The 14,746-nt window shown below is 52.4% G+C and overlaps 6 protein-coding genes across 6 annotated transcripts; 4 read left to right on the forward strand and 2 right to left on the reverse strand.

Moving 5' to 3' along the window:
- Positions 1–309: 309 nt before the first annotated feature.
- Positions 310–1,388, reverse strand: TRV_03661 (uncharacterized protein; the record flags this gene model as incomplete). Its single annotated transcript, XM_003022164.1, has 4 exons — positions 310–433; positions 538–976; positions 1,100–1,152; positions 1,240–1,388. Coding segments are annotated over 4 exons (765 nt in total), but the record flags the coding sequence as incomplete, so codon positions are not given.
- A 110-nt stretch (positions 1,389–1,498) lies between these two features.
- Positions 1,499–2,086, forward strand: TRV_03662 (uncharacterized protein; the record flags this gene model as incomplete). Its single annotated transcript, XM_003022165.1, has 1 exon — positions 1,499–2,086. One exon carries the CDS (start codon positions 1,499–1,501, stop codon positions 2,084–2,086), a length of 588 nt encoding a protein of 195 aa, XP_003022211.1.
- Positions 2,087–2,310: 224 nt separating this feature from the next.
- TRV_03663 (uncharacterized protein) lies at positions 2,311–6,662 on the forward strand (the record flags this gene model as incomplete). The annotated part of the gene is made up of 5 exons (XM_003022166.1): positions 2,311–2,429; positions 2,488–3,211; positions 3,283–4,626; positions 4,688–5,926; positions 5,985–6,662. The coding sequence occupies 5 exons, from the start codon at positions 2,311–2,313 to the stop codon at positions 6,660–6,662; spliced, it is 4,104 nt and encodes a 1,367-aa protein (XP_003022212.1).
- Positions 6,663–9,976: 3,314 nt separating this feature from the next.
- TRV_03664 (cell wall glucanase (Scw11), putative) lies at positions 9,977–11,596 on the forward strand (the record flags this gene model as incomplete). The annotated part of the gene is made up of 2 exons (XM_003022167.1): positions 9,977–10,139; positions 10,248–11,596. The coding sequence occupies 2 exons, from the start codon at positions 9,977–9,979 to the stop codon at positions 11,594–11,596; spliced, it is 1,512 nt and encodes a 503-aa protein (XP_003022213.1).
- A 1,104-nt stretch (positions 11,597–12,700) lies between these two features.
- On the reverse strand, positions 12,701–13,033 carry TRV_03665 (uncharacterized protein; the record flags this gene model as incomplete). The annotated part of the gene is made up of 1 exon (XM_003022168.1): positions 12,701–13,033. One exon carries the CDS (start codon positions 13,031–13,033, stop codon positions 12,701–12,703), a length of 333 nt encoding a protein of 110 aa, XP_003022214.1.
- A 262-nt stretch (positions 13,034–13,295) lies between these two features.
- On the forward strand, positions 13,296–14,666 carry TRV_03666 (uncharacterized protein; the record flags this gene model as incomplete). The annotated part of the gene is made up of 1 exon (XM_003022169.1): positions 13,296–14,666. The coding sequence occupies one exon, from the start codon at positions 13,296–13,298 to the stop codon at positions 14,664–14,666; it is 1,371 nt and encodes a 456-aa protein (XP_003022215.1).
- Positions 14,667–14,746: the final 80 nt, after the last annotated feature.

A 14,746-nucleotide genomic window follows, 5' to 3' on the forward strand; every position in this document is an offset into this window, starting at 1 on the left:
TACTCCGTATATTCTTGCTATTCTCTATCTATCTACCTGTCTATCTATCTATCTTCTCTCTACAGGGTCTTCCGTCTACTCGTCTCTTGTTCTCCCTCTGTTATTATTACTGTCTACTGCCTGCTGTTTTGCTGCTTTCTTCCTTCTTGACTGTACCTGATTAGTCATCTCTTTGTCATCAAGTCACGCGAGATGACGTCGATACCCCTTCACGTGACTACAAACTCCCACTAGTCCCCTTCAGGCCTAGCCTCTCCGGCAGAAAAAAAGCCGCCCGGGCGCTTCTTGTCGCCTGCTTACCTAACTCACCGCCTTTCCCTTCTCGTCCAGCTTAGGGTCTTTTTTTCTTCCTTTTTTTTTTTTTTTTTGTAGTTTTTCCGTTGCAAAAGAAAGATCCAGCGAGAAAGCAAACACGATTTTACGCTTACTCCAGCTTTTTCCTCCAAGGCTCACCGAAAAACAACAGCCAGCAGCAAACCGCCGTCGCCCTGCCGCCCCCCCCCCCAAAGCTCGCAGTCGCAGAGCTCGATAGCCCACCGATTGCCTGACCAGCCTGCTGCCTTGCCGGCGCTCGATTCTGGCGGCCTCGTCCCATGTCCAGCGCCGCAGCTCGCCCCTGAAAGCGACCCTCCCTCCACTCGTTTTGAGCTGGCCCAGTTCAAACTCTTCCGGCCCGTTGCTGGTCGAGCTGCGTTTCCAGTCGACGGCGTACCAGGACGACACCTGCTATCCTGCTCCCGTTGTGCCCTCCGCCCCGTCTCGTTGACACCTGTTGTTGGCTGAGGTCCGGCTGCTCGGCGTGTTGCACCGTATGAATCCGTCGGGTAAAGATGGGTGGCATCCGGGTGCTGGCCCGCAGCCTCACCATGTAGACCAGATGGGCCAGCAGTCCGCGCGCCCAGTCGGTGCTTTTGGGTATATCCTCTCTCTCTCTCTCTCTGTCTCTCTTTTTCCTTGGTTGATCGTTGCTGTTGGCCTTGCTAGCAGTTGGCCATATACGCTTAATATGACATGTCAAGCTGACGGCGCTTTGCGCATTCGGGAAAAAAAGGCAAAACACTCCGTTGGATGACCAGGCGTCGAAACAGCCGTCGCGCACCCTTCCTCCGCCGCAAGGTACGACCGCTGTTTGCTTTCCACTCTATCTTTTTGCTATATACGACTAACGATGCCCTCTGCAGGCCCATATCACTCCGCAAGCCAGTCAAGCCATTCTCTCCCCACGCTCGCAGATCTCACGCAAGGCGCCTCTGTTCCTCCTCCAGCGCCCCAGTCACACCAGCAGCAGCAACAACAACAGCAGCAGCAACAGCAACAGCAACAGCAGCAACAGCAGGCTTCTCGCTATGGTCCGCACCAGCAGCAGCCGCTAGGACGGGGTCACGCATTGCCCGGTATCGGCCAGACCATCCAGCACACTTCGCCTCCGTCGTCAATAAGTCACGACCGTGAGCGTGAGCGTGAACGAGACCGCAGACCTCGCCAAAGAGAGATAGAAATGCTTGAGCTCGAGCGAGAGATGGAACGAGAGAACGAGATGCGTGAGCGAGAGCGTGAGATGGCTGATAGGTATCACCGTGAACAGCAGCATCAACAGCAGCAGGCCCAGGCACAGCAGCAGCAACAACAGCAACAACAGCAACAGCAACAACAACAACCACACCCGGTTCAAAGTCATACGGGATCCATCCCCATCCATCAGCCAGTTGCTTCAAAGGTACCAAGCTCGATCCACGGACCCAATGGCCTGCTCTCGAATCTGGCTACGGCCACTAACGCGCCACAGCCTTCTATTCAGGCTTCAAACCCACCTTCCAGCCTGTTTGGTAGCTCCATGCAACACAGCGAGGGGCCACCACGCCAGTATCTCCAGCCCTCCCAGCCAGTCCTCGCTTTCAACTCCGGCCCTTCTCAGGTTCCGGGCAGTGTTGCTGCTCTAGCACAGGGCCAGCAACCCATATTAAACGTAAGTTTCCCACCCCCTACTTTCCACCCCATTTTCTTTTCATACAAAAGAAGCAAGCTCTGCCTGTGTGAATGGAGCACACACAATGAAAACGATGTGTTACCCTCGTCAGCCGTCTAAACTGATGGCAAGTACTGGAAAATGGAATGTCCCGTGAATTTCATTCACCGCGCTGAGAATGACTGCATGGTCGGAGCTGATTTCACTTATCCTGCTCCTCCCGTACCATATATGCACTGTTTTCTACTTTTTTTTACGACTTTCTTTCCGTTATATACTCAATTCCCCTACCTAAGCACACATCGAAGTCGGATTTTGTTTTCACACAAGTTGAATCCTTGCTAATGGCGCCTAATAAACAGGATGCGCTCAGCTATCTCGACCAGGTCAAGGTTCGCTTCGTCGAGCAGCCAGAAGTCTATAACCGGTTCCTTGACATTATGAAGGATTTCAAAAGCCAAGCGTGCGTCACATGCGGGACTACATTGCAATATACACCACAAAAACTGACAGTCTATTAGTATCGATACACCCGGCGTCATCCAGCGTGTTTCGACCCTCTTTAACGGCCATCCTGCTCTGATCCAAGGATTCAACACCTTCCTACCCCCCGGGTACCGTATAGAATGCGGAACAGACGATAACCCTGATGCAATCCGCGTGACTACTCCCTCGGGCACAAATACCATTTCTATGCAGTCTGGTTCTAGACCCTCGTTAGGCGCCCCCGAAGGAGCCGGCCCTGCAGTGCAATCCGCCTCGGCTTCACGTCCCGAATACTACGACCAGCCTCGCAGCGCATGGCAGCATGGCCATGCTCAGCAACAGGCACAGCCAGGCCATCCATCAGGTGCGCCTGGCTCATACTCGCCTAAGTCGCAGCATATGGCCGCTGGAATGTACGGACAGCAACAGCAGTCTAGGCACAACCCATCCCAGGACACACAGTATGATTACCAGGCTCAGCATGAGCAACAAGCTTCCAGCGAGGCCGCCTCAATGGTTCATCAACAGGAACAACGCGGAGTTTCGCAGTTGCAGAATGCTGTATCGGTCGCCTCCGGTGCAAGTCGGCAGCCAATGATGCAGCTCCCGCCGGGTTCCCATACACCCGGCCCATCGCAGCCTATGGGCTCTATGGCCGCCGGTATGGGCCCGTCGGGTGTTATGCCAGGTCAGGTTGATGCTTCGAAGCGTGGGCCTGTTGAGTTTAACCATGCAATTAGCTACGTCAATAAAATCAAGGTATTTAAGATTCCTGCGAAGTTATGTGCCATTCATTACCGTTAATTGCGCTAACAATTTGTTTTCTCTAGAATCGCTTCTCCGACTCCCCCGAGATATACAAACAGTTCCTTGAAATTCTACAAACATACCAACGCGAATCAAAGCCCATCCAAGACGTTTATACCCAGGTCACTCACCTTTTCGGCGCCGCTCCTGATCTTCTAGAAGACTTTAAACAATTCCTACCAGAGTCCGCCGCACAGGCGAAAGCTCAAGCTCCACCTTCAACCCGCCAGTCGCAGGAAGAGGTCCCCATCATCAGCAATGTACGTGGAGAACCCGGCTATGGTTCTGCAGGTCTGCCACAACCCCAGATGGCGAGAAGTGATGTGAAGATGCCACCGCTAGGACAGTTTAACGTCAAAGATTCAACCAAGGAGAACAAAAAACGACGTGGTGCTCCAGGTGCCCAGGCCGTCGGCGGAGGAATGCCCGGCATGCAGCCAGCAGTTGGCGACATGAATGGTGCCCAGATGAACAAGAATGGCCCCCAGCAGATTGGCATGAATAAGAGAACAAAATTGAGCCATAAGCCATCTGCCACGGATGCTCATCAACCTACCATCTCACCAACTCTGGTCCCTGCATTGCCTGAGCCGATACCTCCAAGCTTCTCTCTTACTCCCTCCCACGAAGAATATGCCTTCTTCGACCGGGTGAAGAAATTCATCGGCAACAAGCAAACATTCGGAGAATTCCTCAAGCTCTGCAACCTTTACTCTGCGGACCTGATTGACCGCAATGTCCTCGTCAATCGTGCCGCGGGTTTCATCGGCGCAAACCAGGAAATTATGTCCTGGTTCAAGAGATTCATGCATATCGAACCGAAGGACGAGCTCATCGAACCCAAGGCCAAACCCGATTCCGGGTCTGTCAATCTCTCTCACTGCCGTGCGCTGGGACCAAGTTATCGTCTTCTACCTAAGCGTGAGCGTCAAAAGGCCTGCAGTGGCCGTGATGAGCTATGTAGGAGCGTATTGAACGATGACTGGGCCTCTCACCCAACTTGGGCCTCTGAGGATTCTGGCTTCGTTGCCCATCGCAAGAACCAGTACGAAGATGCTCTGCACCGTATCGAAGAAGACCGCCACGACTATGACCACCATATCGAAGCCTGCATCCGCACTATTCAGCTTCTGGAACCCCTAGTGCAGCAGATTTCACTTATGAGTGACAGTGATAGGTCGTCGTTCAAGCTGCCGCCCGGCCTTGGAGGACAGAGTGAGACCATCTACCGACGAGTCATCAAGAAGATATACGACCGCGAACCCGGCCAGCGAGTCATCGAAGAGATGTTTAACCGGCCTTGCCTCGTGCTGCCGATCGTGCTTGCCCGGCTGAAGCAGAAATGCGAAGAATGGAAAGCAACACAGGTACGGTTACTCCTTCCTTCCTATTAAACTTGTATAAAAGCTTGTTACTGACTAAATATAGCGTGAATGGGATAAGGTGTGGCGAGAACAGATGCAGAAGGGTTTCTGGCGAAGCTTAGATCACCAGGCTATCATCATGAAGGGCAACGACAAGAAGGTGTTCTTGAGCAAACATATCCAGCATGAAATTCAGACGAAGTTTGAAGAAGGCCGGAATCGTCGTAGGACTGGAGTCCATGTCTCCAATTACCAGATGGACTTCGCCTTCGAGGATTCTGAGGTGGTCCTTGATGCCACCCATCTGCTTCTCTGCTATCTCGACCACAGCTCTGCCGGCTTTGGTGCTGATCCGCAGCGCGTTATGGCTTTTATCAAGGACTTCATTCCCGTCTTTTTCGGAATTGATCGGGAAGCTTTCAAGAATTACCTATCAGAGGTGTATGACAGTTCATCGGCAAGTGAGGATGCTGACGATGATAGCTCGCCGGACGAAGCTCCCATACGGCCAAAGCGCATCACAAGCGGGAAGAAATTCGAGCTTCTGCGCGAGGTTCTCAACAGATGCCCAGATCGGTCTAACCGGCCCGAACTTGACCTCAGAGCCGGTTCTACAGCCGCAAGTCGAGCATCAACTCCTCTGTCGATGAACGATTCCACACCCGCGCCTCGTTCAGGTGATAACTTTGATATCGCCGAGCTTCGATGGATGGACCATCCTACTCGCGGAAACTTCCATCACAAACGGGAATACCCGCTCAACGAGCCCTACAAGAAGAAAGTCCATCATTTCTACTGCAATCTTACCATCTACTGTTTCCTATATACCTTTGAAATTCTTTATCGTCGGCTGTTGAATGTGAAGCAGTATGAAAAGGAAGCCCATGAGGCCGTTCGTCGTGCCATGGCACCCAAGGCCGCCTTGGAGCTGGGAATGATTGACAAAACGCCCGCTGATCTGCTTTATGACACCGACCCCAAAGCAAACTTGTACCACCAGATCATCCGCATGTGTGAAGAGGCGATTACGGGTAATTTGGAGCTAACGCATCTCGAGGAAACCCTGCGCCGCTTCTACATGAAGAACGGATGGCAACTCTATCAGCTTGATAGAATTATGGGTGGTATTGCAAAGTACGCTGCCGGTGTGTTCAATGGTGATGTCAAGGACAGAAGCTCGGATGTTATAAATCTGTTCTACAAAGAGCGAGAGAAAGAGGAGACAACTCATAACCAAGAGCTCCAATATCGCAAACAGGTGGAACGATTAATTAAGGAAGGAGATATCTATCGTGTCACATTTGTAAGGATCCATATTTCAACTTTCGACTGCGAATAAGTACTAACGTGTCGGTCTTCAGGTCCCTGCTTCGAAACATGTCTTGGTCCAGCTTTTAACCCCAGATCAGAGTACACTGGAAAGTGACGGCCTGGGTCATGAAGCTCGATGGTCCTACTATGTTTCTGCCTACACTATGCGCGATCCCACTGAGGGAGTTCTCTTCTCGGACATGCGCATGCCTTTCTTGAAACGCAACTTGCCTCCCAAGATGGACTCGGATGAAGAATATAATAACTTCTACAAGCCACTTGTCCATCACGACGGCCTAGTCATACGCATCTGCGCTAACAGCTATAACATTTTGTACGAGCCAGGTACCCAGGACTGGTGGTATCGCCATGAAACCAACAAGGAAATCAAAGCCCCAGAGAACATGAGGGAATACGCCAGCTTGAAAGAAAAGCGCAGAGATCGGTTCAGAGGGAAGTTTGTGAACAACCCTGCCTGGGCCCGTGGACTGAGCAAGGATGAAGTCGACAAGTCAAACCAGCAGTTCAGGACTTGGGTTGGTGCCATTGCAGAGGACACAGTACCAGCCGTCGCCACTTCTGACACCGCAGCCGAGCCTAAATCTGACGACAAGGCTGCTTCATCTGCCAGTCGTGAGAAAGACACAGCTGCCCCCAAAGTAAAAGGCGAAGAACCGGCGGACGAGGACCAGGAAATGGGCGGCGTTGATGCTGAATCTTCAAAGTAGTATCTACATCGAGCCCACCCACCTGACTGACCTTGTTAATGATTCCATCTAATTTTCTCCGTTTCTCTTGACTATCTCTTCACTACATGCATATCCGGGGAGTTAACCATTTCACCAAGGCAGGCCCCCTGGCGCCGGCGCCCTTCCTTTTGATCGAGACGGGAAAGACAACCAAGCAAGGCTCTTTGCTTCGTTTCTTTTCCTCGCTCTCGAACGTACGTACATTTACTTATCTTAGCACCTGGTTGGTGGGCATGGATGGATATTGTATCTGGCGTGGCATCGTCACCTTCCTTTCTTCTGCTTCACCTTGCTTCGGTTCCTGTCTTAATGTCTTTTTGATTATCTCGATGTCTTGTCTCTATTATGCTCAACTAACCATGTACTATTGTTTATGCTGTAATTGATATATTTTGTCAGCCAATGCATTGTGTCATCATGTATACACTCTTGACCTTGGGTGCGTAACTGGTTGATTTTTGGCGGTGAAGTTGGAGTAATGACGTTGGACGCAGTTTAAAACCAACGACATCAACGTCAACGTCAACATCAATGTTAACATCTTCATGACTATCTACCTATCATCACCGTTTTCTATTTGAGCGCCATAAAACGGACTAACACCTCGATACCTAATGTTGCATAGGTGTATGTATATCTACCGGAAGCCTGCCTAGCGAGTGACGGCGGGGGTCGTAGATGACCAACAGTCATCCAAGACCCAGCTGGCCGCAGACACTTATCCCTCGACTCAGTTCGACCTACCACGACCCGAGAATCGTCATGCATGATATCATCCATATTATACCGTTCGTGATATCGTCTTTTAGTACGACGGGCCATAGATAAGCTCGGTACAGACGCATGTTGATGGCCCCAGACTCTGGCCGGACCGCGGCGGTTAGGCATGACGCTCACCTTGCATAAACCTGCGTACTGGACAGACGTGTCTCCATAAAGTAATATAAATTGACGGCGCTACCAGCCTCGTGCACTACCTTGGTGATAGAGGACCTGGCTAATGGGCAGCCTTGCCAGTGATATTTAAGTATACACCACCAGAAACCAGCGAATAACGTGGGTATCAAGGCGAGTACGGCTACTCTGTTACCTTGACGAGTCAGCTTGCATCAACTAGGCTGCTGTAACACTGATACGCAGCGTCCGATATTGGTCTGTTCCATGTAAATTTTGACGACAATCCCAGAGATTTGGAGCAGATGTCAGCAATTAATATACCGCGATTAATCTCCGATTAATTCGCCAACAGAGGGATTGGTGTATCATATATATACACAGAGAGGGCTTCATGCTTAAAAATCTCTGCATCTTTCCAGGGGTAACCGGCAATAAATGCTTGACATTGCATATACACTGTTAACCTACTGGGTCAGATCAAGCATTATGTTCTGGCTCGTTAACTTCGGCACTCTCCCGCGGCACACGAGGTGTTCCCATGTTATCCGATCTGATTGGGAGATCCAGGGGTTACTTTCTGTGCACACACCAGTGTTGGGGAGAATATACGATGCGATCTTGCACATCAATACATGTGCCTGGTGGAGTTGGGGATCTCCTTGTTTGACAGCAAACATTCGGCGGAAACGCCCAACTAAGAGAGATCTGCGAGGCTATATACCGAGTATGGACTGTCAGTTACGACGGCTGGCCAACGTAGCAGACGCTTCCTCTGCTGTGACTTGTGTGTGCAAGGGATGTCCGTCCAGTCAGTGAGTGACAGAGTAGTGGTGACCAACAACATCGACACATGCCTGAACGTCCTCGACTTGCCAGCAAGCCAACGAGGGGGCAGAGGGGTAACTATGAGCAAATGGCGCAAGAGCCGCAAGAAATTGCAGTGGAAAAGAAAAGAGAAGAAGCAAAGAAAATCGACAAATGAGTGCTTTGGAATGCATCAAAAATTTCGACCAGAGGCGCCCAAAACGAAGGCGTCTGCGAGTGACAAACGCCACGTCGAGGAACATAATAACGACGGCTACGAGCAGCGAATGATATCTTCGCATTGGGCGAGAAGAGAGGCCCCCAAGCCCATGGAGGCTTTTCCAAGAGCCTTTTGCGAGACGCCACGGATGAGAGCGAGGAGAGCATCTCCGTGGTGATATTAGGGTAAAAATAGCGCTGGACACGAGGCGGAACCCTGTCCGTTGCCTGGCCTCGCAGCACTACGCCCAGATAGGGCAGGCCAGCGAAAGCCCTAGCAGGGAAGTCCGAAGAGGGCGATCCTTCGACTGCCTTCCTGCGTTGCCTCTGTTCTGCTCCCCTATCCCATGGTGAAACGCAGGAACGGCGAATATACTTTTGACGGAGGGATTTTTACCTTTACGCCGTCAATAATACAGAGAGATCCTGGGACCAAGACATCATAACCAGACATGTTATCGGGCTACAGAGGATATGGCAGGATACAAGACATCCATTATCAGGACCTGTCGAGGGGCATAAGACGACGCTTGGGTCTCTCACTTATTTTTCTCCCACGTTGTGGCTCGTCTTAGCTGGTCGGCCCTGACTTGCATATCAAATCTCCCCCCCCAAGGCGTATCGCCCGTGACGGTAGCGTCGTTGCCAGCTGGTTCTGCCCCTGCCGAGCACCTTCGAGCAGCCAATGAGCGCGGCGAGGGACCTGGCTCACCGCCACCCAGGCCGGCAGCTCGGACGATCCTCTCGTCGTATTATGCTTTTAATAATAATACCGATAAATAAAACACCCTCAGCAGAGCAGGCGAGGCCACGGCGAGCGCAGCAGCAGCAGCAGCAGGATGGAGTGAGCAAGACGCGGAGACAAAGGCGAAGGCAGAGAGGCACGGAGACCAAATTTAAAGGCCTTTCGCAGCCGGGGGTGACAGCCAGAAACGATCAGAGAGAGAGGGACGGGTCATGCCCGGCAGGCTTAGCGGCTGGGGGTGTCTTCGTGTGCTGCCAATAATCGGTCTAGATATACTGGCGCAGGGCCCGCCAAGGGGGTTGAACGCTTGAAGGTGCAATTTCCGCACACGGTGCAACGCCCCCTTTTTCCCACTCGGCAGCGCCCTTGTCCCCGGCGAAGAGGAGTACTTAATATAACACTCCCTCGCATGGCCCTTTCATTTCTCTTTGCTTCATATCTCTCGGTTTCCGTCCCCAGGAGATTCTCCCTTGCCTACCACCGCTTCACTCTTTCAGCGGGCATTCTTTAACGACTATCCAACGCTCTCTCGTCGTCTGCGTTTTCCCTCCAGCCAGCCGCCAGCCAGAGAAAAAAAAGAACGAACGCCTCCCCGCCGCCACTGGAGAAGAATCGATAGAGGAGAGAGATGAAGTCTTCCTTGTTTGTTGCGGCCGCTGGCCTGCTCGGCTCAGCTGTCGCCAGCCCTCATGCCCATGGCCATGGAAAATTCCATCGCCGTGCTGTTCCAAACCCTCAGGAGACCTGCTTCTGTGAAACCAGGGTCGTCACCTTCTATGGACCTCCAACCCGTATGTTTTCCCTCCCTGATCGATGAATGGCGATGGTCATTGATATGGATCGTCTCTGTCGCGAGTGTTGATTGCAACGATTTCCTGCTAACTCGAGATGATATCAAGTCGTCTTCCCGACGCCGACACCGACTCCAACACCGATTGAAACGACCACCACCGTCCAGTCGACCAGCTACACCACTGTGACTGTCAATACCACTGTTCCTGCTTCCTCCCCGGCTCCTAGCTCCTCCGAAACTACCCAACTGCCAACTGATATCGTCATCGTCTACCCGACTCCAGGAACTTACACCATTCCCCCAACCACCTATACTGTTCCCACCACGGCCACCGTCTGTCCTTCTTCTCCTTCTTCCAGCGCGCCAACTGGCCCTGTTACCAGCGGTGCTCCCCCATGCCCCAATCCCACCACTATCCCACCAGGCACCTATAATCAGCCTGGCATGGTCGTAACTATCACCATCACCAAGCAAATCGTCACCTGCCCTGCGCCAACCAACACTCACCCGGCACCACCACCACCACCACCAACCACGACCCCAGCTCCTACTCCCGCTGAGCCATCCCCGCCTCCCCAGGCCCCAACCAGCAAGGCTCCTGAACCACCAAAGACCCCAACCTCTTCCCAGGCCCCGGCTCCTAAGCCAAGCGGTGGTCTCGGTGGAGGTAAAACTGGTGGCATGACCTACTCTCCTTACTCCAACGATGGCCAGTGCAAGGATGCCGGTACTGTCATGAAGGATATTTCCATCATCAAGGGAGCCGGTTTCACTACCATCCGCCTGTACTCCACTGACTGCGATGGCCTCAAGAACGTTGGTGATGCCTGCAAGGCCCACGGCGTTAAGATGATCATTGGCGTCTTCATCTCTGAGACTGGTATTGAAGGAGCTGGTAAGCAGGTCACAGACATCACCGGCTGGGCACGGTGGGATTTGGTTACCCTCATTGTCGTCGGTAACGAGTCCATCCAGTCTGGTCGCACTAATGCTGGCGCTCTCGCCGGGTTCATCATCTCAGCCAAGGCCTCCTTCAAGAGTGCTGGCTATGGCGGCATGGTCACCACCACTGAGACCGTCAACATCTGGCAAGCCAGTGGCTCTACCCTTTGCGACGCAATTGATGTCCTTGGTGCCAATATCCACTGCTTCTTCAACCCAGATGTCACCGCCGACAAATGTGGCAGCTTCGTCCGCGGCCAGATGGACCTTCTCTCCAAGATTTGCCCAGGCAAGAAGGTCTACAACCTCGAGACGGGCTGGCCTAAGCAGGGTAACCCTAACAACCTCGCTATTCCTGGTGTATCACAACAGAAGCAAGCCATCGAGTCTCTTGTCAAGGAAGTCGGACCTGACTCTATCTTCTTCTCCTTCGTTGATGACTCCTGGAAGGACCCTGGCCAGTACGGAGTCGAGCAGCACTGGGGATGTATCAATGTCTTCCAGTCAATGTAAAGTTAGCATCTAGCTAGACCTGACGCATTTCACTTCAATTCCGTTTCCGCGTGATCACCTTTTTACTACTCTATTGACCCTCTCTCTCTCCTCGCCCCTTTTTTCCATCTCCGCCGCTCGAGTGCGAGGCACGAACCTATCTTGCCGTTTCCTGTCTCTTTTCCTCCCCTTTCTCGCCTCGTCTTTTTCTTCTCTTGTCCAAATGCCCCTGGCCGTTGTGTGAAATAGTTTATGTTTGGAGTGAGTTGGATCGGAGGGAGTTGTATTTCATATACGCATCAGCCGTATTCACTTTTAATCCATGTCAAGAATTTCCTTTTCTGAATTCCAATTCCAAGCAGCCGGCTAGAAGCAATAGCCTGGCTGATGTTTCATGGTATTTCATGGTACTTCGTGATATCTGATGGTCTCTGATGATGGTCTTTGATGGTCTCCTAGACTTGAGCCTCCCAGCGGACCAGCTTGATATTGCGCCCAGCGTATACTCAACGTGCATTTAAACATCAGACAGACGTCATCATGCTCAACGGCTACTGACCTTATCGATGTCTCGTCAGTTGGCTTTCCGCCGACGGAGCAACTTGAGGCCGTCGGATCTGCGGCTCGACTGGTTCTTCCGGTCGTTGCTCAGCCCTGTACACCCCCCTGTGGGCCAATAGCAAGACAGCGGCAGACGAGCTTTGCTGCTTCGTTGCTATCAGTTGGTTGACAAACAGGTGGTGCCCCCTTAAGGTCCCTCCCATGGCGTGCGACCGGGAGCTTGAAATATAGCTGCCTGGCTGATAGTTAACTATCCACTGTCGATGACGGTCTCCCTCGCATCATCGTCGTCGTATAGCTTAGCTTAGGAGCTGCATCAGCCTCTCTGCTTAACGTTATGCTCGTTTCTATGGTCTGGGCTCGTAAAAACTTTTCTGATAACGACCATTTTGGACCCTGTGGATCTGTCAAATGATGGAGTTTCTGAGTCTCAAGGCCTGACGGGATGGAGCAACGGCCCTCTCCCGACTCAAGCTGGGCCTGGACATTCCTCCGTTCTCTTCTTGTTTCTCCTGCGGGTCGGGTGGATGTCGGATGTCGCACTCTCGCTTCCCCGATGCCATATCAGATGCTGGATAGATATACATATATATATACATAGATGTATATATAATTCATATCTTGCTGAGATGTCTGGCTGTTTCTGGCAACTATATACCCCCTCTCTATCAAAGCGGATATCAATCTGGCCAGCATGAGCACTGCAGTTGAAGGAGGAGGCCAGAACGGCCAGCAGCAGTCAGGGGGCTCTTCTTCTGCCAGCTCGCATACCGAGGTAGACGAGTTCCGTCCCTCCAAGCGGACATGGCTCATCTTCCTGACGCTGTCTGTGTTGACACTGATGGTGGCCCTCGATGGGACGTCTATATCCGTTGCCTTGCCTGTACGCATACCCATTGCTTAAAATGCCCCCTGTTCATGGAGCCACCAAACTGACTGTCTGACTACCAGATAATTGCTTCTAAACTACATGGATCGGCCATCGAGGCCTTCTGGAGCGGGACTTCGTTCCTCCTCTGCTCAACAGGTTGGATCCCCCTAAAGCCGATAGATAACTATTCAACCCCCCCCCCCGATGTCGAGCTAACTAACAGCCGCCGGCCAAACAGTCTTCCAACCCAGCTTTGCGTCGTTTTCAAACATCTTCGGCCGCAAACCCATGACGCTGATTGCGCTGACGTTCTTCTTCGTCGGCACCCTTGTCTCTGGTCTATCAAACAACTTCACGCAGATGCTGGTCGGTCGGTCCATCCAGGGCGTCGGAGGAGGCGGCATCATCGCCCTCACGGAAATCGTGGTCACGGATCTGATCCCCATGCGCGAACGAGGGAAATACTTCGGTATCCTGAGCTCGATGTGGAGTTTGGGATCAGTGCTGGGCCCTGTGTTGGGCGGCGGATTCTCACAGAACGTCTCCTGGCGATGGATCTTTTACATCAACTTTCCCTTCGTGGGCATCAGCTTGATATTTATCATCCTTTTCTTCAAGCTTACCCGTATCCCGGACTCGTTGGCCACGAAGCTACGCAGAATAGACTATATCGGGTCAGCGCTGTTCATTGCCTCTGCGGTCTCCTTTCTCATCCCCGTCACTTGGGGAGGAGTCATGTACGACTGGAGCTCCTGGCGGACGCTGGTGCCCCTGATACTAGGCATTGCAGGACTGATTGGATTCATGTTCTATGAGACGTACTTCGCTGCCGATCCCATGATTCCCGTTACCGTCTTTGCTACTCGAACCGCCATCGTGTCGTACATCGAGACGGTGCTACATGGCCTCGTCCTCTGGTGCGGCCTCTACTACTTGCCTCTTTACTTCGAGACAGTCAAGGAATACTCGCCCATCCTGTCCGGCGTCGCTCTTTTCCCGCTCGGCTTTACTGTCGCCCCGAGTGCCGTCGTAGTGGGCGTCATCACCACCCTAACAGGCAAATACCGCTGGTCAATCTGGATGGGCTTCTTCCTCAGCACCCTGGGAATGGGCCTGCTGGCCATCCTAAAGGTAGACAGCAGCGTTCCAGCATGGATCTTCCTCATGCTCCCCGCCGGCGTGGGATTAGGCATGCTTTTCCCCGGCCTTGGTTTCGTTATCCAAGCCTCCGCGCTCAAGGGCCATATGTCCATGGCCGTCGCGATGTTCAGCTTCTTCCGCGCCTTCGGTCAAGCCATTGGCGTTGCTATTGGCGGCGTCATCTTCCAGAACCGCATGGTAGCCAAGTTGAGGAAATACCCTGAGTTTTCTGCCCCGGGTCTAGCAGAGAAGCTGAGCAAGGATGCCGCTGTGTTGGTACAGGTGGTTCGAGGGATGCCTGAGGGCCCGCAGAAGATGCATCTCAAGGAGGCGTTTACGGGCAGCTTGAGGTTTGTCTGGATCGTCTGCTGTGTGCTTCTGGCTGTTGGAGGGCTGTTGAGCGTATTTACTGCCTCGTATGACTTGAACCAGGGGATCGATTCGGAGCAGACGCTGGTTGAGAAAAAGGATCGCAACTCGACGGTTGAGACGGGTGTCACACCATCTCAGAAGGCTTGATGAACGCTTTTGTTTCTTTCTTCCTACTTTTTTTTGTTTTGTACATAGCCATGGTTATGGCTACGGGAGGGGCGGCTAGA

Source organism: Trichophyton verrucosum (genome assembly GCF_000151505.1).
Source record: "Trichophyton verrucosum HKI 0517 chromosome Unknown contig00299_1.f1.exp, whole genome shotgun sequence".
NCBI lineage: Eukaryota > Fungi > Ascomycota > Eurotiomycetes > Onygenales > Arthrodermataceae > Trichophyton > Trichophyton verrucosum.